General features: G+C 40.5%; 1 protein-coding gene across 2 annotated transcripts in view; it reads right to left on the reverse strand.

The window, feature by feature from the left end:
* Window positions 1-23,804, reverse strand: part of rars1 (arginyl-tRNA synthetase 1) — a 58,741-nt gene extending 34,937 nt beyond the window's left edge. Inside the window, exons 1-3 of one of the 2 annotated variants that reach the window (XM_073067278.1) lie at window positions 23,674-23,804; window positions 11,003-11,137; window positions 2,131-2,319 (exon numbers count right to left, since the gene is read on the reverse strand). In XM_073067278.1, coding sequence (XP_072923379.1) covers window positions 2,131-2,319; window positions 11,003-11,137; window positions 23,674-23,718 — 369 coding nt within the window. In that variant the 5' untranslated portion in view covers window positions 23,719-23,804. The other variant, XM_073067279.1, reaches the window with a different exon arrangement.
* Between the last annotated feature and the right edge of the window lie 2,626 nt (window positions 23,805-26,430).

The following is a 26,430-nucleotide window of genomic DNA, read 5'->3' on the forward strand; positions in this document are numbered from 1 at the left end:
GTAGTGTTCATGGCTTCATGGGTATCAGCAAATAGCAAAATTTAAAGTTATGTGCTCCTAGTTCAAAGGCGGAGTGTGAGTTTTTTCTCCTGTTATTTTAAGGACCATATCAGTTGGAACACCACTGGTAGTACTCCATCAATGGGATGGGCTTAACAACCCACTCAAGGTTATGGAGGAGACAGAGACAACACTGATCTGAGAGGTGCCTTTTCCCTCCGAATCATCACAGGCATTCTATATGCAATTATCTCATAATAACATATCAGCAGGTTCAGGTTTTCAAAACCATTACCTAAATAACGTGTCACACTGCAGGATCATTTTAGTCACAGTTTGATGTCTGGGTGCTCACTGTGCAGAGCTTTGAGCTCTAATTAATGTTGCTGAGCAGGAATGTGCATTGCACCTTAATGATGCCACTGTCAGTGTATGTTTATTCATGGGTAAAGGTCAGGCATGCTAACGTAAATCGCAACTTCAACACTCAGTTCAATTTTGCAATGGATGCAACGTCATCCAGAGAGAATGGTAGCTTGATTTACTGCAAAAAAAATTGATTTTTGATTATGTAGCATTTAAAATAGCCCTGCCCAATCCGATTAAGATTTTTCTCTCTCTGATTGAAATGCAACACAAAGGCGAAGGTGTAAGTATACTTACATAGAAAAGACAACATCAAATAATGGGGAATTTGGAGCCAGCAGTAGCTTTTACATTTCTAGTTTGTTTAACACCTCAGGCTGTCTCTGCCATTAAAAAGCAAAGTTCAATTTTTATCATGTCTTCGCAACAAAGTGAATCTACAAAATGGAAATTTTATTGGATGGCAAAATAACACAACCAGTAACGTGCTGCTTCAAAGATCATATGACCCAGTTCAATCCTGACCTCGGTTGTCTATGTGGAGGCTGCATTTTCTCCATGTGACCATATGGGCTTTCTCTAGTTTCCTCCCATATCCCAAAGGCATGCTAGCTGGTAGGATAACTGGCCACAGTAAATTGTCCCTAGTGTCTAGGAGAGTCACAGAATCTGGGGAGAGTTGATACAAATGTGAGGAGAATCAGATAGGAAATGGGTTTTTAATGATTGATAAGCACTCGCTGCTGATGGGCCTGTTTCCACACTACAACTTGTGCTGGGTGTGATAAGGACTGGATGATATTAGATGATGGCGCGTTCGATTGAGGCTGTTTCTATGGGGCCAACCAAAGGTGTTAATGTCCTTTTTGAACGTATTTTTTTTTTACGATCGCAAGACCCTCCTGGATATGAGGAACTTAAAGTACTGCAGGTCTACCCCTTGGTGGAGAAACTAAAGGAGCTGGACTTGGTGCGGATCGTGTTGCTGCCTGTACCACAGAGGCATTGGAGAAGTCTGTGCATGAGGGCAGTGTACAGTTTAACAGCAAGTGATCGTGTTAGTCTCCTTTATTGTGATTGCAGCACCCTATCGGATAGTGTTGACATGGAATGCTGCAAGTCTGATTCGCTGATTTATTGGCGGACAGCACAGGAGCTGTGTGGCCTTGGTCGTAGTAAGGACTAGGCCTCAAGTTGCAGTATCGCCTGTTTACAGCTGCCCAGGAGAGAAGTGGAGTTGGTGTACTCCACCAGAGGCAGTGCAGTGCAGCATCCAAGCTGGAGTCAGTGCTGAGCCCAGCTTGTATTGTGTTCGACTGCAGGCTGCTGCAATATTCACGGGACTCAGGGTCTTGGACTATATACAATTTGTGAATGTATCTTATATGTGGCTTATGCTATGTATGACTATTGCTACTGTGTTTTTCATGTTGGCCCCAGAGTAATGTTACATTTGGCTTGTTCGTTGAAAGACAATTAAACTTGAACTTAATGTACTGCATTTATTTCACAAGACATTTGTGAATTTACTGGTCTGACCAGATGAAAAGCAATTGTCCAAAATAAAACTTTACAGACATATTATTCTTGACAGAATAATAAATCACTTACAAGTTTTGAATCAGTGCAGGACCTTTCTTTCTTTTTTAAAAAGAATTCCCTCTACTCGCTGTTAACAAGCTGCAGTAATTCTGATATAAATGAATGCTAAGGCCACACCAGTCCTAAGTGAATATCGAGACCATGTTATATGCTCGTCCATACCTGAGATATTGCCATAGCACTGTTGCATTGATAATCTCCAAATTTTGAACTTTGACTTGGTGTAACTGCTAATGGTGGATTTTCAAGATGTGGAAAGGCAAGCTTAATTGCAACATGGAATATATTCTGCAAACGCTGATTAATGTTTATCATGCTGCTTCCTGCTTTGCTTTCTTCTTCTTGAAGACTCTGAAATACATCACACATAAAAAAGAGCTTATTTTGGGATCAGAACAAAGGTTTATCTGTAATCTATTTAAAGAAAGGATAAGAGTTTATCTGTGTTACTAAGTAGAATTCAGCAAATATCAGTTTTACAGTATTTTAACATTAAGTGGATTCTCAGCTAAGTGTTCAAAAACTTAAAGAGGGTTCCATAACAGAGTGAAACTTTATGGCTGATGGCACAAAAATGAGGAAGTGCAATGAGCAAATATCAGTCACACAGCCACAACTGTACTAACGAACCAAGGTCACTTCAAGAAACTGCGCAGAGTAATTTATTTAAAGAAATAAAAAACAAACAATAAAAGCTGTCAGAAAACCATCCATATTAAATAATGCGAATCAAACTTAAATATATAAAACAATCTGAGGATTTTAATGTTTTCTTTAGCCCCAAAGAGCTTCCATTCCTCTAAATGACAGGTCTGCAAAAGACTTGATTCAGTGATAATCTACTTTTAGAATGAACAGAATATTAATAGACCACAATGTATAAAGCATTACTCCAATATGTTATTACTTGGTAAGTAATCAAAGAGCATTGTACAAGTGACCTGAGTGAGAAAGTAAACAGGCTAGATTTTGAAGGCGAAGCAGTTCTACGCACAAGTGGCACAATGTTCAGCACTGTAATAAATGCATGCAAAATTTATTAGCCATTCATTGTCAGTTTCCTGATTTAAGCTCAAATCTTGAAAATGGAGCACAGAATTGCAACACGGGTTATCACTGTGGTACAGCTAATCAAGCTACTGTCCCCTACCTCCAGCAAACCAGGTTTAATCCTGACTTCCTATGATGTATGTGTTGCTTACATACTCCTCCAATCACCCCAGTGTTCCAGTTTCCTCCCACATTCTAATCTGTGTGGAATGGTTAGTTAAATAGCCACTGTAAATCATGTCTGGCCTGTAGGTGACTGGTAGAATCAGAATCAGGTTTATTATCAGCGGCATGTGACGTGGAATTTGTTAACTTAGCAGCAGCAGTTCAATGCAATACATAATTTAGCAGAGAAAAAAATAATAAATAAGTAAATAAATTACAATATATGTATATTGAATAATATTTACAATGTGCAAAAACAGAAATACAGCATATTAAAAAAAAGTGAGGTCGTGTCCAAAGTTTCAATGTCCATTTAAAAATTGGATGGCAGAGGGGAAGAAGTTGTTCCTGAATCACTGAGTGTGTGCCTTCAGGCTTCTGTACTTCCTACCTGATGGTAACAGTGAGAAAAGGGTATACCCTGGGTGCTGGAAGTCCTTAATAATGGAAGCTACCTTTCTGAGACACTACTTCCTGAAGATGTCCTGGGTACTTTGTAGTCTAGTGCCCAAGATGCAGCTGACAAGATTTACAACCTTCTGCAGCTTCTTTCGGTCCTGTGCAGTAGCCCCTCCATACCAGACAGTGAAGCAGCCTGTCAGAATGCTCTCCACAGTACGACTACAGAAGTTTTTGAGTGCATTTGTTGACATGCCAAATTTCTTCAAACTCCTAATGAAGTATAGCCGCTGTCTTGCCTTCTTTATAACTACATAGATATGTTGGGACCAGGTTAGATCCTCAGAGATCTTGACACCCAGGAACTTGAAACTGCTCACTCTTGACTTCCGGTTAAGATGGCGGTAGCTTAAGTCACTAAAACTATTGCTCTGCTCCATTTCATATACCTGCATTTATTTCTAACTCTTCCTCCCACTATTGAAGTTGCTGGCTGCACACTGAGTGTATCTAAGCCTACTAAATCGGCAAAAAAAAGACACTCCATCGGGAGGAACCTTGAGTGAAATTATGGCGCTGTTAGAACAAACCCGACAAGATATGTTTTCTCAATTTAGTTTGTTGGAACTGAAACTGGATAAAATCAACTCTGCACTGGAGAATCACGCTCAACGTTTATCACATGTTGAAGAAGTCACGGAGAAACTAGGCCATCATTGTAAAGTCCTGGAAAGAGTTTGCTCTACCCTAAAGGAGCATAATAGCAAGTTAACTCTTAGAGTAGACGCCAAAATCTTCGAATTCTCGGCTTGCCTGAGACTGTTGAAGGGGGATCTCCTGTCGAGTTTTTCTCAAACTTTCTGTGTGAGATTTTTGGAAGCGAAATACTTTCCAGCCCTCCAGAGATTGATCGAGCGCACCGTATCTTTACATCTCGCTCAGCGGATGGCCAGAGACCACGTCCAGTGTTAATTCGTCTCCATTGTTACCAAATCAAAGATTTACTAATTAAAGAAGCTCGCCAACGTAAAACGCTTCAATATAAAGGTCATGCTATCCGTTTAGTACAGGACTATGCACCTCAAGTTATGAGTCAATGTGCTGAATACAGAGGAGCAATGGAAGTTCTCTACGATCGTGGACTTCATCCGTCTCTCGCCTATCCAGCCCGGCTCCGAATCAAGCTTAGGAATGGCGATTTTAAACATTTCGATTCGGTTGCAGAGGTGCAGACCTTCATTGATAGCCTATCTGCTACTTTGAGTTCCACAGATACAATATGATATGATTTTTCTTTTCAGCCTTTTTCGTTTCTGTTTAGATAATGGTTATTTTTCTTCTAATATTCTAATCTTTATTTCTATCTTTTTCATTATCCATTTAACTCAATATATTTTGATACAATGGATTTCTATTTTTCAGTATGGACATTTTCATTTTCCTTAAATAGAGCTGATTGTGAAACTATGAAATTAGACACCTCTTAAAGGTTTTTGGAGACTTTATTTCAAAATGGAGTCGGTGTCACATTAAAAAATTGATATCGATTCATGAAGTGACGACGTCCTTGAATGGTTTTTTGTTTTTCTTTTCAGACTTCAGTCTCCAATTTCTACAAAACTTGATATTTTTTTAAAATTTAAAATGTAGCTGTTGTCGCATCTATTTAATTAGTAGCTTAATTATGTTGCATTGTCCTATTGAAGTGTTTTTTTTTCCATTTTCTCAATTTTAGTTTCTATCTTACATAATTTTAGTTCTTTAAAGGTGATGTTTTTTTTCTCTCCAGTTAGATTATTTTAACCTTAAGCAGCAGTTGATGCTGTACCTTTAAACTCAGTTTCGGGTTTGGATCAAATTTCTCTCGAATGGATTTTTCTTTGGTGGGTTTTTTTCCTGTGTTTCAAGATGCTATTTGTGTTATTTTTCTTATTTTTATGATTCGGTTGGATTACTTACTTTGACGTTAAAGTCCAGTGGGAAGGTTGGGGTAATGTTTTTTTTAGACCATTATTATACTTTAAGATTTACAAGTTTTGAATGTATTGTTTTTTCTTGTTAAGGTAAATCTTTGTTTGTAACTCTTAAAGCTTTTTGGTGTTTTTTCCATTACTGTATCAACAGTTGGAGTGGAGATAATTAAGATGTTACCTAATTGGAAGTCCAGTAGGGGGTTAGTTTTTCTCGGGGAGAGCTTGCTGCTTTATATTTGCAGCTTTCTTGTTGTAGGTTTAGAGGGTGTGGGTGGGAACTCCAATGCTAATATTATATATGGAATCTTGACATATTTGTACTATACAGGATGTAATTTCATATGTTCAATGGTTAGTCCACTGAACTTTGTCAGCTGGAGTGTTAAGGGTTTGAATCATCCGGTTAAAAGGGGGAGAGTGTTCACACATCTTAAACAGCTTAGAGCAGAGGTAATCTTTTTACAAGAAACACATATTCGTCACTCAGATAATTCTCATCTCATCTGATGGGCAGGACAACACTTTCATTCAACTTTTCAAGCCAAGGCGAGGGGCGTTTCAACTCTTATAAACAAAAATGTTTCTTTTGAGCTTCATAATAAGATATCTGATCCTAATGGTCGTTTTATTATTGTTTCGGGGAAACTTTATAATACACAGGTGGTCTTAGCCAACCTTTACGCTCCTAACTCAGATGAAGTAGGGTTTTCTGACCGTTTTTTTTCTTCATTGCCAGAACTAAGTTCATACTCTCTTATATTGGGTGGTGACTTCAACTGTTGACTGGATCCAGTTTTGGACAGATCTTCTTCTATCCTTAGACAATTAAGTAAATCTGTATTATTTATTCAATCTTTTCTTTCTAATTATGGAATATCTGATATTTGGCATTACTTTCATCAACATCAAAGAGATTACTCCTTTTTCTCACAAGTTCACCATACATTTACTAGAATCGACTATTTTTTAACTGATAATCAATTGATCCCATCCATCCGCTCTTGTGACTATAAGAGTATATTGATTTCAGATCGTGCCCCACTTACATTGTCAATAGTTCTCCCTGGCCTCCCTCAAGTAAATAAACACTGGCATTTTAATCCGACCTTGTTGTCCGATAATGACTTTGTAAAATTTATGGAGGATCAGATAACTTTCTTTTTAAATACTAATGCACTACCTGAAACATCCAGTCAGGTGGTTTGGGACGCAATGAAAGCATATCTAAGAGGTCAAATAATTTCCTACACAGCAAATTTGAAAAGAAAGACTCACAAAGAAGGTTTAGAACTGATCAATCAGATTAAAGGTGTAGACCAATTATACGCCCAGGTCAAGGATCCGGAGTTATATAAGAAAAGAATGGAACTTCAAACTAAATTTAATCTTATTTCTACTTATCCGATTGAACGCCAACTTTTGGGCAGTCGGAGTAAGTTCTATATTCACGGGGTATTCTATATCTGGTAAGTCCTTAGTTAACCAACTTAGGCGCTCTAAAGCAAAACAACACATCACTAAAATTCAAATGAGTAATGAGAATATTAGTGTGGACCAGTCTGAAATTAATGATACATTCAGGAATTTTTACTCTCAACTTTACACCTCTGAATCCTTTAATGGTAATACTACTGTTATGCAATTTTTAGATAGTTTAAATATTCCTAAACTTTCTTCTGATCTTAAACATAAATTGAATGAGCCATTATCCTTAGAGGAAATATCCTCTGCTATTTCTGCTTTGCAGCTTGGTAAATCTCCTGGTCCTGATGGGTTCTCTACAGAATTTTATAAATCATTTTCCTCATTGCTCTTATCCCAACTTAGTTTAGTTTTTTCTGATTCTTTTAAACAAAATAAATTGCCTGCATCATTTGATAAGGCTTGTATCATTCTTTTAGCGAAAAAAGGCAAGAATCCATTGGAACGTGCTTCATACAGGCAGATTTCTCTATTAAATGTAGATGCTAAAATTTTAACTAAGTTTTGGCCCGTAGGCTGGAGACTATTTTACCCTTAATTATCTCTGAGGATCAATCTGGCTTTATTAAAAATCGCCTTCCCTTTTTCAATATTAGACGTCTTTTTAATATTCTATATTTATCTTCATCAGGGACCCCTGAACGTGTTATCTCTCTTGATGCCGAAAAGGCGTTTGATCGGGTGGAGTGGCACTATTTATTTGCGGTTTTAGAAAAATTTGATTTTGGATATAATTTTATTAAGTGGATTAAGTTACTATATTCCCATCCAATTGCATCAGTTTTGACTAATTCCCAGCAATCCCAACCATTTGATCTTAAACGTGGCACCCGACAGGGATGCCCTTTAAGCCCTCTGTTATTTGATCTGGCTATCGAGCCATTGGCAATTGCGTTTCGCAGTTGTACTGAACTGACTGGGATCTGGAGGGGCGCTTTTGAGCACAAAGTCTCTCTATACGCCGACGATTTGTTACTTTTCATATCAAACCCGACCACCTCCTTACTTTTGTTGTTTTCACTTCTCAATAAATTTAGTCAGCTGTCCAGATACAAACTTAATCTACATAAGAGTGAACTTTTTCCAATAAATAAGGAAGCACAAGAATTAGAATTTCACAATCTCCCTTTTAAAGTAGTAAACAATTGTTTTACTTATCTTGGTATTATCGTAACAAGGAACGATAATTGACTGTTCAATGAGAATTTCAATAATCTTTTAAATTTTACAAAACAGAGATTAGCACAGTGGTCACCTCTCTCCATGTCTTTAATTGGGTGAATTAATGTAATTAAAATGTATATTCTCCCTAAATTTTTATACTTATTTCAATCTTTACCTATATTTATTCCTAAAGTTTTTTTTGATTCTTTAGATTCTATTATCTCTCATACCTATGGAAGGGTAAACAGCCCAGACTCAATAAAGCTCATCTCCAAAAGCCTTAAAGAGAAGGTGGCTTGGCGTTGCCTAATTTTCGTTCATATTATTGGGCAGCCAATATTCGTAATATTATCTTTTGGTCCTACTTTTATAATCAGTCTGTTTGTCCAACATGGGTGGCAATGGAATTAAACGCTTATAAGAAATTATCTATTCCAGCTTTACTTGGATTTGTTCTTCCTTGCCAATTGCCAAAATCTATTATTAATCCTGTAATCAGGCATATTCTGAGAATATGGGCTCAATTCAGAAAATACCATGGTCTTTATAGTTTTTCCCTCTCTAGTCCTATTCTATACAATCATTTATTTCAACCGTCTATGCAGGATTCCACATTCCAAGACTGGTGTAGGAGAGGTATCAGGCATTTTGAAGATCTTTTTATAGACAATCGGTTTGCGTCTTTTGAACAGTTGTCTATAAAGTTTAATTTACCGAATACTCATTTTTTTAGATACCTTCAAATTAGACATTTTATTAGCCCTTTAATACCACATTTTCCTGAACAACCTGATAAAAATGTTGTAGACTTGTTTCTTCAAATGAACTCCTTGGGCAAAGGCGTAATTTCTACTATTCGTGTTAAATTTATGATTCTCAGACGAGCCTCTTGTGATAAAATTAAAACTGCTTGGGAGCATGACTTAGGCTTTTCTTTGTCCGACAAGGCTTGGGGTTCAATTCTTAAATCCGTCAATTCAATCTCTTTATGTACTCGTCATTGTCTCCTGCAGTTTAAAGTCGTCCACAGGGCTCATATGTCCAAAACCAAATTGGCGAAGTTCTATCCTGATATTAGTCCCTGGTGTGACAAATGCAAAGGAGGTGAGGCCTCCCTTTTCCATTTGTATTAGGCCTGTCCTACTCTGGAAAAATTTTGGAAAGATGTTTTTTTTAACTTTATCTTCTATATTAAATTGTCATTTGGAACCTGATCCTTTGATCGCTCTTTTTGGTATTCTTTGAGACCCTGACAAGCATTTGACCCTGGCTAAACAACGAACATTGTCTTTTGCCTCTCTTCTAGCCAGACGAGCAGTACTCCTTAAATGGAGAGATGTAGTTCCCCCTACCCATGCTCAATGGCTTAGGGATATTATGTCTTGTTTAGATCTCGAAAAGATTCACTACTCACTTTCTAATTCGGACATAAAGTTCCATAGGGTGTGGAGATCTTTTCTCGAATATTTTCATAACTCTCACCTAGATTGACAGGTGTTTGTTCTTTTTTTCCCTTGATAATCGGACCCTACATTTCCAGCTTTTTTTTGACTTTTGTTTTTTTCTGATCAGGTAGCAGGCTGCCCCCCTCTGCCTTTTTTTTAATTACAATATATAGTTCTGGGGTAATAAAAGTGTATCTCATATAATGGTTGACTTGGAGTTGGATAGGTGATGGATTGGGTGCTTTTCTTTCTTTTTCTCTTTTTTTTTCCTTTTTTACTATGGGTGACTTGCTCATTTGTTAAGACATGTATTATTGTTATTTTTGTTTATATGGCAATGATCCTTCTATATATTATTGATTTTCTTTTCTTCGTTGGTTTGTGGAAAATTAGAAATAAAATATTAAAAAAGAATCTGCTCACTCTCTCCACTTCCCATTCCTCTATGAGGATTGGTATGTGTTCCTTCCTCTTACCGTTCCAGAAGTTCAAAATCAGCTCTTTCGTCTTACTGATGTTGAGTGCCAGGTTGTTGCTGCGGCACCATTCCACTAGTTAGTACATCTCACTCCTGCAAATTTATAGATTGTATTTGAACTATACCTAGCAGTCATGTATATACAGAGAGTATAGCTGTGGGCTAAGTACACACCTCTGAGGTGCGCCAATGCTGATCATCAACGAGGAGGATATGTTATCACCAATCCACACAGATTGTGGTCTTCCAGTTAGGAAGTCGAGAATCCAATTGCAGAGGGAGGTACAGAGGCCCAGGTTCTGCAACTTCTCAATCAGGACTGTGGGAATGATGGTATTAAATGCTGAGCTATAGTTGATGAACAGCATCCTGACGTAGGTGCTTGCGTTGTCCAGGTGTTCTAAAGCTGTGCGGAGAGCCTTTGAGATTGTGTCTGCTGTTGACCTACTGTGGGAATAGGCAAATTGCAATGGGTCCAGGTCCTTGCTAAGGCAGGAGTTCAGCCTAGTCATGACCAACCTCTCAAAACATTTCATCACTGTTGGTGTGAGTGTTACCAGGTGATAATCATTAAGGCAGCCCACAACCTGAGGGGATTTGACAGAAATATTGGATCAAGAAAGTGGGGTTAGTTAGGATTAGTGTATATGGCTCCATAAACTCAGTGGACCAGCAGACCTGTTACCATACTGTATGGACCAATTTCCTGTACTTACTCCTGAAAAAGCTGAAGCATTTCAACACATTGAAGAAACACTAGGAGGAAAAAGTATTAAGTGTTTACTTTTTTTAGTTAATTCAATTTGTTAATTCTTCTTCCACCCCATTAACCTATTTTCTAAACAATTTGCAAAGTTTAATAGTAAAAGGCTACTTACACGCTTGAGAACATTCAGCCGGTATTTGAGCTTGGCATTCTCCTCTAACATTTCACTTAGTCCCAAGGGAGTTTCAAGCGCCACAGGGTTTTTCAAACTCTCAATTTCAGCAATAAGAGACTTAATTTCTTCCTCCTAGAGAAATAAGTTAAAAAATTAATTTCTTCTGAAGAATTAGTTTTCAGTAAACAAAAAAAATGCCCATATATACCAACGCAAAAACAAGATTAATTGAAAAAGTTTTAATTTTCACATATTCCTTACATGACTTGTAATGAACCAGAAAACTCTCAATATTTTGCTGACTCAAAATACGGGCCAACAATCTCAGGACAGAGTAGCCCCACATTATAAAGGGGCTACATTCACAGAAAAATATCTACATCTGATTTTCATAACATTAACTGTTTTATCCCATGAAATCCATGTTATAAGTAGAGAAGATTCCTGCGGGAAGCATTTCTCTCAATAGTAATGCTCCAGGGGTACGTGAACTATAGGCAAGGGAATTCTGATTGTATAATAGACAGAGAGTTACTGTTTTAATGATCTAAAAATGGGTGTTAAATTAACTGATTATATATTAATAGACTATCATGATAATTTACAAGAAATGTGGCAAGTATTGCCTGCAATCACAGTATTATATAGCATATAGCATGGCCTTTCTTGGCCATGCTGACCAAATTGTCTATTTCATCCAATCCCATTTCCCTTTGCTCTTTCTATCCCTGTACCAGTCCAAATGCATTGTAAATGTATCCACTTCCTCTGGTAGCTTGCTCCACATATTCAACACACTGTGAAAAAAGATTCTCATTGAGCCCCCTTTGAATCTTTCCCCTCTCACCTTAAGCCTAAGTCCTTTTGTTTTAGACTCCACTACCCTACAAAAGAAAAATCTGTTACCATTTACCTTATCCATGCCTTTAGGAACAGCTTCTTCCCCTTGCCATCAGATTTTTTAAATGGGCCACGAACCCATGAACACTACCTTGTAATTCCTCTTTTATACTATTGTTTTCATTGTAATTTATAGTAATTTGTTATGACTGCTCTGCACTGCTGCACAAAACCAATTTCACGACTTATGTCAGTAACAATAAACCTGAATCTGACTTTAAAGAGTCTCTATAAAGTCAGGCTATATCCCTCAGGCTCCTACGCTCCAGGAAAAAAAAGCCCCAGCCTATCCAATCCCAGTGAGTTAATAGTATAACTATCAAGAGAAGATACATCCCTGACAATGTCTAATGTAAAGCAGTTTCCTGCTGTAAATTGCTGTTTCTGGTAAGATGGTGGCACAGTCGGACATAGCAGCCTTTCTGGGTCCAAAGAAAGTTTTTATTGTTCTTTGTCTTTTTTACGATCGCAAGACACTGCAGACTATTAAGAACATCGCGTACAGCAGGTCTACCCCAATAGCGAATTGCACGATAGCAATGGAGCTGGGCTTGTGCAGCATGTTGAAGCCTGCTTCAGCTAGCCAGGAAAGAAGGCATCAGAGGCAGTGAGCGAACCAACAAAGAGTGCAAATGACTGGCTTGGACATTTTTATTGTGATCACAAGACCTTGTTGGATATTAGTAATGTAGAATACTGGAAGTCCAATTCACTAGTTCATTCTGATGGAGGGGGGAGCAGTTGTAGCGCGGACCAGGCTCTCATGCCTCAGTGGTTGCCTGTTGCAGCGGCCGAGGAAGGAGATGCCGGAACTGTTTGCGTGCCACTGGATTCCGTACTAGATTGGAGGTTTGCCCCTCCCACTGGTGCTGCCCTCCAGTGTTTGCTCGGTGGAAGACAACCTGGATTACATTCCTCTGCAACTGCACTTGCATGAGTTGAGGAACTGCTGTGGGCTTGTTCTGCAGGAATGTGGCTCCAGGACAAAACACATGTACATCAGTCTACAGACCATGACACTGAGGGACTTGGGCTATAGATTTTTTTCGTAACTGTCGGTTCTTTTGCGATAATTATATGGGTTGCATAACCGTTGGTACTGTGTTTTGTACCTTGACCCCAGAGGAACACTTTCATTTGGGTGTATTCACTTGTGTGGTTGGATAACAATTAAATTTGAACTTATTCCTGGCAAAGGAGTTCAGTTCTCTGTATACAAAGTTCATTTAGTTAGTTTTTCCCAATGCATGAATTCCATAAGAACAAGTTTGTATTATGTATCTCAAAATTTTGGTAGTGATTTGTAAATTCCATAAGGGTGAATTTTCATTTCACAAATGCCATAACAATGGAGTAGACTGTACTAATAATGGGAGAATGCTAGGCAAAGCTGTTATTGTGACATATGTATAACTGATAAACTGCATTTTAACAATCCAACTAAAGGGATTAAAATTTGTGGCATTACATTTACAAATGGAGACAATTTTTAGGTGAAGGATAAATAGTCATAAACTATTTCTATATTGACATAATCGAACTAAATTCTGCATAGGTCTTTGACCTCTAAAGATTAATTTGGGCTTTTGCCAACTAACTAATAATGTTTAACATTATATGAACATTCATGGGCCATATCCATTTGTTCCATTGAGTCCCCGGGCCATTACAGAAATCAATATAATGTCTGACATAAGTATAGAAGTTTCTAACAATTAAAATGCAAAGGGCAATTAAATCTTAGCTGCTCCTTTTGGGCCCAGAATCTATTTGAAAGGGTGAGTAATTCTAAGATTATTTTCTTTGGTGCAAATATCACTACAGAACACCAACAGCATTTGGGGCTGGACTTATTTGTATTTTAGGTCAACCCACCACCCGGGAATCTGAACAGAATGTGTAACATAAACACGAGATTTCAACACGCATCCATCTTCCAATTGAGTAAAACAAATAATTACCCTACAGTTGCAAGTTATATTATCCATATAAGTTATGGTGTAAAGGTTAATGAACAGTAAGTTTTTATGGTGAAATTTCTCATGGCTTTAATTTCAATGCTCACTAGTAAACACTGAAAACGATCATTCCAGCTTCCTCAGAAACATGCACTGCCGGAAGAGATTGAGATCAAAACAAAGCTCAGACAACTGAGTTACAATAGCTGCAGCTTTGCTTGCTGTAAGGGGGTTTCCTTTTAATTATTTTCTGGAATTCCATCTTACAGAAGTTCCACCAAGGAATATTTGGCCTTTGACAGATTAAAATCATACGCCCAATATATGTTGATCAGGGTCACTTTGAAGTTATTTTGTTTCATTTCTTTTCCAATCCTTGGCTAACATTCTGTGGTTAAATTAATCTCTTAGCAGCTTGGCCAACATTTAACCTATCAATGAGCATACCATTTAGTTATAATCCTGGTACTCTTTGCAGTACTTCACGATCTGAAAATTTGACTAAATCATCTCCTAATTATAAATCTAATATGAATCAGTGGCTACTACATTTTTAAGTATCAAGGGTCACCCTACCTATAAAGATATACAATACATTATTCAATAAGCAGGAAGTTTCTATTTCCTACAAAAAGCTGGAGGAACTGAGTAGGTCAGACAGCATCTATGGAAAGAAATAAACAGTCGGTGTTTTGGGCTAAGACCCTTCATCAGTACTGGAAAGGAAGCCAGAGTAAGAAGATTAGAGGGTGGTGTGAGAGGAAGATGTGGGTGAGAGGGGGAGGATGAAATGAGAAGCTGGGAGGCGATAAGTGAAAAAGGTAAAGAGCTGAAGAAGGAAGCTGATAGGAGAGAGTAAACCATGAGAGAAAGGGAAGGGAGAGTTGATAGGAAGAGGAGGAGAAGAGATAAGATGGGATCCAGATTGGAGAATGTAAGAAGAGGGAAGAGAAATGAGGAAAATTGCCATAAGTTTGTGAAATTGATGTTTATCCCATCAGGTTGGAAACTTTCAGCTAGCTTGACTATACTTCTGCCCACCCTATCAGCTGTAAAAATGTCATTTCCTTCTTGCAGTTCCTTCATCTCTGCCGTATCTATTCCCAAAATAAGGCTTTCCTTTCTGGAAAATCAGAGGTGCTTTTCCTTCTTTTCAAAGAATGGGGTTTCCCTTGCTTTACCATTGATGCTACAGTCACCTGCATCTCTATAAGACCATTACACATAGGAGCAGATTTAGGCCATTCAGCCCATTGAGTCTGCTCTCCCAGTCCATCATGGCTGATTTACTATCTCTCTCAATCCCATTCAAAGTAAGTTTTATTATCAAAGTACATATGTGTTACCATGAACAACATGAGATTCATTTTCTTGTGGGCATACTCAATAAATCTACAGAATAATAACCATAACAAAATCAATGAAGAACGCCCAACTAGGGTGTTCAACCAGAGTGCATTGGACAACAATCCATGCTAAATACAAATAAGAAATAATAGTATAAGTTAGCAATAAATTTCAAAAAACATGAGATGAAGAGTTGTTGAAAGTGAGTCCAATAGTTATAGGAACATTTCAATGATGGAGTAACTTAAGTTCAGTAAAGTTATCCCCTTTGGTTCAAGAGCCTACAATTGAGGGGTAATACCTGTTCCTGAATCTGGTGGTGTGAGTTCTGAGGCTCCTGTACCTTCTTCCTGATAGCCGTAGTGAGAAGAGAGCATGCCTTTGGTGGTGAAGGACCCTGATGATGGATGCTGCTTTCCTGCTACAGTGTTTCATGTGGATTTGCTCAATGGTTGGAAGGACCTTACCCATGATGGACTGGGCCATATCCAGTCCTTTTTGTAGGATTTCTCCTATCTTCTCCCCGTAACCTTTGACACCGTGACATCAAGAACCTATCAAACTCCACTTTAAGTATACTCAATGACTTGTCCTCCACAGCAGTACGTGACAATGAATTCAACATTCACTACCCTCTGGCTAAACACATTCCATAGAACCATAGAACATTACAGCACAGAAACAGGCCGTTTGGCCCTTCTTGGCTGTGCCGAACCATTTTAGGTCCTGGGTTTTATCTACTCTGATTTGCTTCAAGATAGCAAGCACCTCCTCCTCTTCAATCTGTATAGGTTCCATGACCTCACTACTTGTTTGCCTTATTTCCATTGACTCCATGCCAGTTTCCTTAGTAAATACAGACACAAAAAACCCATTCAAGATCCCCCATTTCTTTTGGTTCTGTACATAGCCGACCACTCTGATCTTCAAGAGGACCAATTTTATCCCTTACTATCCTTTTGCTCTTAATATACCTGTAGAAGCTCTTTGGATTATCCTTCACCTTGACTGCCAAAGCTACCTCATGTCTTCTTTTAGCCCTCCTGATTTCTTTCTTAAGTATTTTCTTACTCTTTTTATACTCAAGTACCTTATTTGCTCCCTGTTTCCTATACATGTCATACATCTCTCTCTTCCTCTTTATCAGAGTTGCAATATCCCTAGAGATCCAAGATTTCTTATTCACTTTGCCTTTAATCTTGACAGGAACATACAAACTCTGCACTGTCAAAATTTCTCCTTTAAAGGCCTCCCACTTACCAATCACATCCTTGCCAGAGAACCTGTCTCAATCTATGCTTTTTAGATGCTTTCTCATTTCTTCAAATTTGGCCTTTTTCCAGTCTAGAACCTCAACCTGAGGACCAGATCTATCTTTATCCATGATCAAGTTGAAACTAATGGTGTTATGATCACTGGAACAAAAGTGTTCCCCTACGCACCCTTCCAACACCTGTCCAAACTCGTTTCCTAATAGGAGATCCAATATTGCATCCTCTCTAGTTGGCACCTCTATATATTGATTTAGAAAACTTTCCTGGACACATTTTACAAACTCTAGCCCATCTAGACCTTTAACAGTATGGGAGTTCCTATCAATAAGTGGAAAATTAAAATCCTCTATTATCACAACTTTATGTTTCCTGCAGTTGTCTGCTATCTCTCTGCAGATTTGCTCCTCCAATTCTCGCTGACTATTGGGTGGTCTATAATACAACCCCATTAATCTGGTCATAACTTTCCTGTTTCTCAGCTCCATCCATATGGCCTCGGTAGACAAGCCCTCTAATCTGTCCTGCCTGAGCACTGCTGTAACATTCTGCCTGATTAGCAATGACATCACCCCCCCCCCCCCCACCCTTCATCCCTCTGCCTCTATCACGTCTGAAACATCGGAACCCTGGAATATTAAGCTGCCAGTTTTGCCCCTCCTGTAGCCAAGTTTCACTAATGGCTACAATGTCATAATTCCACGTATCAATCCAGACCCTGAGCTCTTCAGCCTTCCCACAATACTCCTCGCATTGAAACAGACACTCCTCAGAAGATTATTACCACCACACTCAACCCTTCTATTTGTGACTTTGCATGAAACTTTAACATCATTTATTTTCACCCCCGCTCCACTACCTACTCTGGCACTCTGGTTCCCATCCCTTTATTTCTTTCCAAATGGACGTCCCTCTATTCTGATTCAGTGCCCTGTCACCTCAGGCTTCCCCACTATAGGAAACATCCTCTCTATATCCACTTTCTGGCTCTGTCAATATTTGATAGGTTTCAATGAAATCAACCCCTCCCTTCCTCCTCCCATTCTACTGAACTCTAGTGAGTACAGGCCCAGAGACAACAAATGCACCCCATACATTAACTCTTTCATTCCTAGAATCATTCTCCTGTACCTCCTCTGGGTCCTCTCCAATGCCAGAATCTGTTTTCTCAGCAAAAGGGTGGGCATACAGCAAAGCAAAAATTAGTGGGAAGACAGAGGATAGGGAAGCTTTGAGAACCCTACAGAGAGCAACTAAAAGAATCATTGGGAGGGAAAAGATGAAATATGAAAGCAAACTAGCAAACAATACCGAAGTGGATAGTGAGAACTTTTTCAAGTATGTCAAAAAAAAGAGAGATGAGAGTGGATATAGGACTGCTAGAAAAAGAGGCCGGAGATATAGTATGGGGGACAAGGAGATGGCAGATGAACTAAATGAGTAACTTGCATCAGTCTTCACTGTGGAAGACACTAGCAGAGTGCCAGATGTTGAAGGGTGTGATGGAAGCAAAGTGAGTGCAGTTACTATTTCAGGGGAGAAGGTGTTCAAATAACTGAAGGACATATGGGTACATAAGTCACCTGGGCCAGATGAACTGCACCCTAGGATTAGTGCATTAATGCACCTGTGCATTCATCTCCTCCTTCAACTCAAATCAGGGTGCCACACAGTCCTCCAGGTGAAGCAACAATTTACCTGCCAATCTGGGATCATCTACTGTATCCAATGCGGCAACCTCTACACTGATTATCACTTTGTTAAGCTCTTTCACTCCACTTACATCAGGCAGGATTTTCCAGTAGCCTACCATATTAATTCCAATCACCATTCCCATACCAACATTTCATTCCATGGCCTCCTCCACTGCCACAATGCCACTCTCAGGTTGGAGGAGCAACATCTCATATTCCAACCTGAAGGCATGGACATCAATTTCTCTAACCCAGTAATGTTTCCCCATTCCATCATCTTCCATTCCGCACTCTGGCTCCCCTTTTACTCTCTTCTCCTCACCTACCTATCACCTCCCCGTTCGCTCACGGTTCTCTCCTCTCCTATCCAACTCCCTCTTCTCCAGCCCTTTACCTTTTCCACCTATCACCTCCTAGCTTCTCACTTCATAACCCGTCCCCACCTACCTGGCTTATCTATCACTTTCTAGCTTCTACTCCTTCTCCTCCCCACTTCTTATTCTAGCTTCGTGGTCCAAAACGTCAGCTGTTAATTCCTTTCCACTGATGCTGCCTGACCTGCTGGGCTCCCCCAGCATTTTGTATCTGCAGAATCCCTTGTGTTGGTGTTTCTTTTCTTCCCTTGAAATTATTTGATTATGGACAATGACACGTATCTATTTCTATAAATCAGTATAATGTTTTTATTATTCCTCCACTGTATTTAAAAATATATACACACATATATAAAATATTTTTTACCAAGAGATCCGAATAAACCTCCAGTATATTTTCTGTTTTATTTTCACTCTAAGATGTGCTCTGGATCACTTATTCACACCATTCCTAAGTCTACCAACTGTCACTGCTGCTAGCATTATTCAATTCAATTCTCCTCAGTTCCCAAAACTCTCATCTATCCCTGCATTTTCCAGAACACTTGCATTCAACCCTCCGGAGTGACCCTCAACTCCCAGCTGCCTGTACTTTAGTTCAGCCAGGTAGCTAGTATATAATCACAACCTTTTCAAATATGGTTAGATTGCAACTTCAGTGAACTCTTCTTACAATGATTTCAGTAATTCACTCAAACATTACTTCTGTAGTTTATGAAACCCATGAGTTTTGTCAGCACATAGGCCATGCAGTCCACCCTGGTTCCAGTGATCGTCTGAAAAGGCCATCTCCCCTCTATTCTTCCAGTGCAGCAGAAGGATCTCATTTTTAAATGTTTGAATGGCTTCCTGAACTATCACAAGCACCCACAAAGGAAGCTCAAAGGACAACAGCTATTCTTATGTTTGAAACACTAAAGTCTTTTGGACTCAATATCAAATTCTCCAACTGTAGATAACTCACATTATTTCTGTCTGCATCAGAACTGGCCTTGTGTGTCTCTAGCATTTTTTTCTCTATCATGTTTCTCAAGACTACCAGGCACAGCCACACCCTTGCTGTTAACACTGCCAAGGCAAAAAAAAGTTTAAGTTGTTTCTAACTGATATTAGAGCTGCCTCATTAAACTAATTCGTCTCCTTTGTTCTATTTATCCTTCTACCACTTTCTCAGCCACTGAAAACTATTTTTTCTCTCCACTGCAGTTCTGATCTGGAACTTCCTCTTTTCACAGATGCTGCCTGTTTTGCTGAGCATTTTCAATTTTTAATCCCTTATTTGTGACTTCAAGAATTTACTGTTCCAACAACTTGCCTTCTCTGTATGTGCTTGCTCAGACCGGGTCTGTTCAACCCTTGTGCAACAGACAAAATGCTGGAGGAGCTCAGCAGGTCGCAGGCAGCATATACGGAAAAGAGTAAACAATTCGACATTTCAGCCTGAGACCTTTCTTCAGGACTGAGGAGGCAGGGGAGAGAGATGTCTGAATTAAAAAATGGAAGGAGGGGAAATGGAAGGTGACAGGTGAACCCAGGTGGTTGGGAAAGGCCAAGAGCTAGAGAAGAAAGAATCTGATTGGAGAGGAGAGTGGACAATAGGAGAAAGAGCAGGAGGGGCCCCGAAGGGAAGTAATAGGTGAGTGAGAAGTAAAAGGTCAGAGTGGGGAATAGAGGGGTGGGGGGTGGAACTTGTTCACCGGAAGGAGAAATCAATATTCATGCCTTCAGGTTGGAGGGTACCCAGACAGAAAACAAGGCGTTGCTCCAACACATTGTCCTCAGCAACTTCTGCCTTCTCCAAAGGGACCCTACCACTAATCATATCTTTATCTTCCCCCCATCCCGCTTCCCCCCCGAGGGTGGCCTCATCTTGGCACGAGAAAGCCATCCTTAACAGTGCTGATAAGCAGAGAGATTGTGGGGGCCAAGTTCATAGCTCTCTGAAAGTGGTTACACAGGTTGATAGGGCGGTTTAGAAAGTATGTGACATGCTTTATCTTTATCAGTAAAGCCATTGAGTTCAAAAGTCAGGAATTTATGTTGCAGCTTTATAAAACTCTAGTTAGGCTGCATCCTAAGTATTACATACAGTTCTGATCACCCTATTACAGGAGTCACCAACCTTTAATGCACCGCAGACCGGTTTAATATTGACAATATTCATGCGGACCTGCCGACGGGGGGGGGGGGTGTTAATCACAACCGGAATATAGGTGATAAGTCAACTATAAGTCACTTATAAGTGGCTAATACACTCAATTTCATTTCTAAAAGGGTTTATCTAACAAATTTTTAATATTAAACACATCGCACATATTTTCCTCGCATGAATATAGTGATAAGTCAATTATACCTCACTTATAAGTCAATAGCATCATTACATTTTAAGTAACGTCTGGATATTAAACACACAGCGCATATTTTCCTCGTATGAACATATTAAATCATTGCAATACACCAGTGAGAGGACAAGGTAAGGGCCGGAGGTCCCCTACTCCGCCGCGGCGGTTGCAGTCTGGAGAAAGCTACCGACCAACTGAGGAATGCGACAGGGTGCGCGCCTGCCCCCCCTTGTAGGTAGGTAGAACCTACCAGCCAACAAAAGTTTGGCTCGAGGGATGACTTTCAGTAGATTACAGCGAGGTAGCTGCTCTGCTTACGGATCCCTAAGCCCGAATTACCGGTAGGTCGTCTGCGAATATTTTAGCACTGGGTTCCCCACGAACATTCGGTGTGCTAAACTGGTTTACAGGTGGTGCCCATCTGTCCACGCTCCAGGCCAGTAGCAACGGCACTTCTCACTGGCCAATTACCTGAGGCCAGCCAGTGATCCTTGGCGCGAGAGTATCACTGCGTTTAGTCGTATGATAACCTCGCGTGCGTTCAAGTTCAAAAGTGGGCATGACAGGGAATGAGGAAAGGTGCAGCTGACTCATATCATTTCATATCGCCAAATCATATTGTTTCCTCACGGCCCAATAGCACATGCTTTGAGGCTCGGTGGTTGGGGACCACTGCCCTATTATAGGGAAGAGGGTGCCGACAGGCTATTGTCTGGATTAGAGGGCATGCGCTAAAATGAGAGGTTGGATGAACTTTGGTTGATTTCTCTGGGGTGGCAGAGGCTAACGGAGGGGATCTGTTAGATGTTTGTAAGATTATGAGAGGTATAGACAGAAAATATCTGAGGGTTGAAATATCTAATACCAGAGGTCAAGCATTTAAAGTGAGAGGGGGTAATTTCGAAGGAGATGTGAGGGGTAAGTTTTTTTATATACACACACAGAGTGGTGGGTGCCTGGAATGCCCTGCCTGGGGTGGTGACTGGGGCAGAAGCATTAGAGACTTGAGACGTTTAGATAGGCACATGAATGTGTGAAAAATGAAAGGATATGGGAATTGTGTAGGCAGAAGAAATTAGTACAATTAACCATTTGATAACTAATTTAATTGGTTTGGCACAACACTGTGAGCCAAAAGGATTTCCTGTACTGGACTGGTTTAGTTCTATGATGCAATCATGAGGAAGACCATAAGACATAGGAGCAGAATTAGACCATTTGGCCCATCCAGTCTGCTATTAATCATGGATAATTTATTATCTCTCAACCCAATTCTCCTGTCTTCTCCCCATAATCTTTGATGCCCTTTCTAATCAAGAATCTATCCCTCTGCTTTAAATATACCCAATGCCTTGGCCTCTCCAGCTGTCTGTGGCAATGAATTCCAAATTCACCACCCTGGAGCTAAAGACATTCTTCACCTCTGTTCTAAAGGGATGTCCTTGTATTCCGAGGCTGTGCCGTCTTCTCCCTCACTAATGGAAACATCCCCTCCCAGTCCACTCTATTTGGGCCTTTCAATATTCAATAGTTTGGCATGCCAACATCTCTACTTTCTTAGAAGCTTAAGGAGATTTATCATGTTACCAAATACTCCAACTAACTTGTGTACTGCAAATGTATCCTTGCTGGCTGCATCATGGTCAGGTACTGGATAGTAAATTCCAACGCACAGGAATGCAAAAGGCTGCAGAGTTCTGGATGGAGCCGAGTACATCACAGTCCCTCCCCACCATTTACAGGAGGTGCCGCCTCAAGAGACGTCTATCTTCAAGGTTCCCCAACTTACGGGCCATACCCATTTCCTGCTGCTACTGTCTGGCAGGTGGCGAGCCTGAAGTCCCACACCACTAGCTTCAGGAACAGCTACCTTCCTATAATTATCAAGTGCTTGAACTTGCCTGCACAGCCCTAACCCTACTTCAGCAATGGGAAACTATGGATCACCACTTGCACTACTATGAACTTGTCTTCAACTGCACTAAGGTCAGCTTCTGTGGGGTTCTTTTAACTGTACGGTATAATTTTTTGGATAATTTAAGTCTAATTTATATTGTGTTGTCAGCACCAATTGTGATGCCGCTGCGAGTTATTCATCGTACCTGTATTTTACCGCACTTCTGCGTATGACAATAAACTTGGCTTGACTTGAGATGGGCTTGAGCTGTTCCTTACTGCTCGCTGATCTCCACCGGATCTTGCATAAGTAATACCAAGCTGCTAATATCAAAGAACTAAAGTGTGAAGTATCCTCCTTGAATATTTCTGTTCCATGTATATGTTCTATAGAACTTAACTGGACATTTGGGGACAGCAGATTCTGGGATCTGAAGAGACAAGCCGCTGGAGTAGCTCAGCGAGAGAGAGGGGCGGTTGGGGATGGGATCCAGTCTAATTTATTATCATAGGCACAAGTACACAGGTGCAATGAAGAACTTATTTGCAGCAGCATTACAGACACATAGCATCATATGAGCAGCATTCACAAGAAAAAAACATAAATAACCGTCGATGTTTCGGGTCAAAACGCTGCATCACGGCCATCTGATCTCTTGCAATAGGTTCTAACCTGACTCAGACTCGTATTTTTTGGTTAATGCTCCAGCGAACATTTTGGGATGGTTTTTATCCTGGTGATGATGCAACATATCCGGCACTTTTCGCTGTGCCCCTCGCGGCCGATCTACCCCGCTATTCCAGCAGCCGGAGGGGCATGGCTTCGGTTACAGCGCCATTAACCGTCCGCGGCTGTACGCCGTCAGCTTCGGCCCCGCTCACTGACCTGCTCCTGCAAGCGCGCCCCGTACTTGCCAACCAGGCTTGCCATGTCGCACCGGCTGTCAGCCGATCAATGCGTTACCCGCTTCCGCCGCCGCCCGGCCCCGGACACGCGGCCTCAGCGATGGTCCACAGCGCCGCGTGTGGATGGGAGGCCTAACCGTCCCGAACCCCCGGATCACGCCCTCTACCGTCGGGTCCCTGGTAAGACTTGACTCACTGTAGAAACCAGCCTTCAGCCAGCCTCAATCACAACCTTCTCAGATAAAAGAAGGTTAAATTATAACTTAAGTAAATTCTTCTTTCTATAGTTCCATTAATTAATTTAAATATTTCTTCAGTACGAATAAACTCTTCTCGGGCTTCCAGCTGGGTACAAATACCAATTTTAACTCACGTTTCAATAACAAACTCTGCTATTTTCCTCTGGGTTAATAGATAGATAGATAGATACTTTATTCATCCCCATGGGGAAATTCCAACTTTTTTCCAATGTCCCATACACTTGTTGTAGCAAAACTAATTACATACAATACTTAACTCAGTAAAAAATATGATATGCATCTAAATCACTATCTCAAAAGCATTAATAATAGCTTTTAAAATGTTCTTAAGTCCTGGCGGTAGAATTGTAAAGCCTAATGGCATTGGGGAGTATTGACCTCTTCATCCTGTCTGAGGAGCATTGCATCGATAGTAACCTGTCGCTGAAACTGCTTCTCTGTCTCTGGATGGTGCTATGTAGAGGATGTTCAGAGTTATCCATAATTGACCGTAGCCTACTCAGCGCCCTTCGCTCAGCTACCGATGTTAAACTCTCCAGTACTTTGCCCACGACAGAGCCCGCCTTCCTTACCAGCTTATTAAGACGTGAGGCGCCCCTCTTCTTAATGCTTCCTCCCCAACACGCCACCATAAAGAAGAGGGCGCTCTCCACAACTGACCTATAGAACATCTTCAGCATCTCACCACAGACATTGAATGACGCCAACCTTTGACATTGAATGCCTGGATACGTCTAGTCCAGTGGTTTCCGTTCCTCCTGACTGGTTAGTCCTCATCCAACTAGGTTTCTTTTTTTTTCTTTCTGTCCCTAGGTGGTTCCTTCAGAGGTTTGATGATTAGGGCAGAAGCCAATGGGACAACCTGAATCTGTGCCTGTCAGTTCTGGATGGTCAACTGGATTGTGATATAAAGGCCTTTCCAGTCACTCGTAACCATGGTAATGTCATCACCCACATTCTTGGGAGATGGACCCAATGGAGCAAACTTGAGAGCCAAAGCCAAAGTTACACCAACTTCACCTCCCGTACATCTGAGGTACACAATTTTAATTTCACTGGAGTCAAATTTAGGAGGCATCACGCTGGCTTTCACCTACAGAGGTGCTCGGTTTAGGTGTCAGGTTCGGGACGACCGAATATTAGTTGCACCGTCACTGCCACAAAAGGGAGAGTGGCAGCAGTGAGTACAATCTACAGGATGCATTGCAACAGCACACCAAAGTTCCTGAGGCAGCACCTTCCAGATCCACGACCACTACCATCTAGAAGGACGAGAAAGGCAGATAGCTGGGAACACCACCACTTGGAAATCCCCCTCCAAGTCACTCATCATCCTGACTTAGGAACATATTGCCTGTTGCTGCATTGTCGCTGGGTCAAAGTCATGGAATTCCCTCCCTAACAGCACTCTGTACCTACACCCCAGCCACTGTGTGGTTCAAGAAGGCAGCTTATCACCACCTTCTCAAGGGCAGCTAGAGAAGGGCAATAAATGCTGGCTTAGCTGGTGATGCCCACATGCTGTAAATGAATAAATTAAAAGAAAAATCAGGTTTCTCCTGTCCCACCTTGTCTACAATCGAATTCCCGTTCCTACTTAGAGTGGGACCTTTGTCTTTGTTAAAATTCTTTTCCTCGAGTTTTATTTCACTGGCGTCTTCACCAGGCGTTCCCAAAAGTCACAGGTAGTTTTGTGCCATCAAAGTCAATCCTACGGCCAGTGTGAATGCAATGTTCTGCCATCGCCGGTTTCTCCGGGTAACCCAAACAGATAGAGCTCCTGTGACCATTGATTTGGTTTCCACCATGCGCCCGGTCTGGCTGAGTGATATAGAATGCTCTGCATTCACAGGGAATCCTGTAGACACCAGCCGTCCTGAGTTCCTGATCATCTTTGACCCGCAAATACAGCCATACGGTGGAGACCTACATCAAGGAGCACAGGAGATGGCACAACAGAAACCCGAGTGGTTGAGGACTAACCAGACAGGAGGGAGGGATAAGTGGGGTCTTAATACCACTGGACTAGACATGCCCAGGCCATCATTCCTGATGAAGATGGCAGACTCTGTCATCGAAACATCAGTTAAAATTGATACCTGGAAGCACGAGAAGAGCTTATTTGTCATATAAGCCAGGAAAGCACTGGATCATATTTCTTCAGTAGACATAGGTCAGGAGAAACAATAAAAACAATCGATCAACTACACGAATGAATAAAGAATACATAAAACATTATTTGAAGATAAGACAGCTATATAAGTTATACAGAAAAACAGTAATGATGTTAACCATAGGGCATATAAAAACATGAGAGCTATAATCAAGAGGAAAATTCAGATGCCAAAAGATAGTTTGAGAAGGATATTGCTGATAATGCTAAGAATGATCCCATGAGATTTTTTCAATGGTAGTAAAAGAAAAGTCAAGGAGGAAGTCACAGTATGTGTATTAGGAATAATAGTGGGGTGTTAATT

The sequence above is a fragment of the Hemitrygon akajei genome, chromosome 15 (assembly GCF_048418815.1).
Source record: "Hemitrygon akajei chromosome 15, sHemAka1.3, whole genome shotgun sequence".
NCBI classification, from domain to species: Eukaryota; Metazoa; Chordata; class Chondrichthyes; order Myliobatiformes; family Dasyatidae; genus Hemitrygon; species Hemitrygon akajei.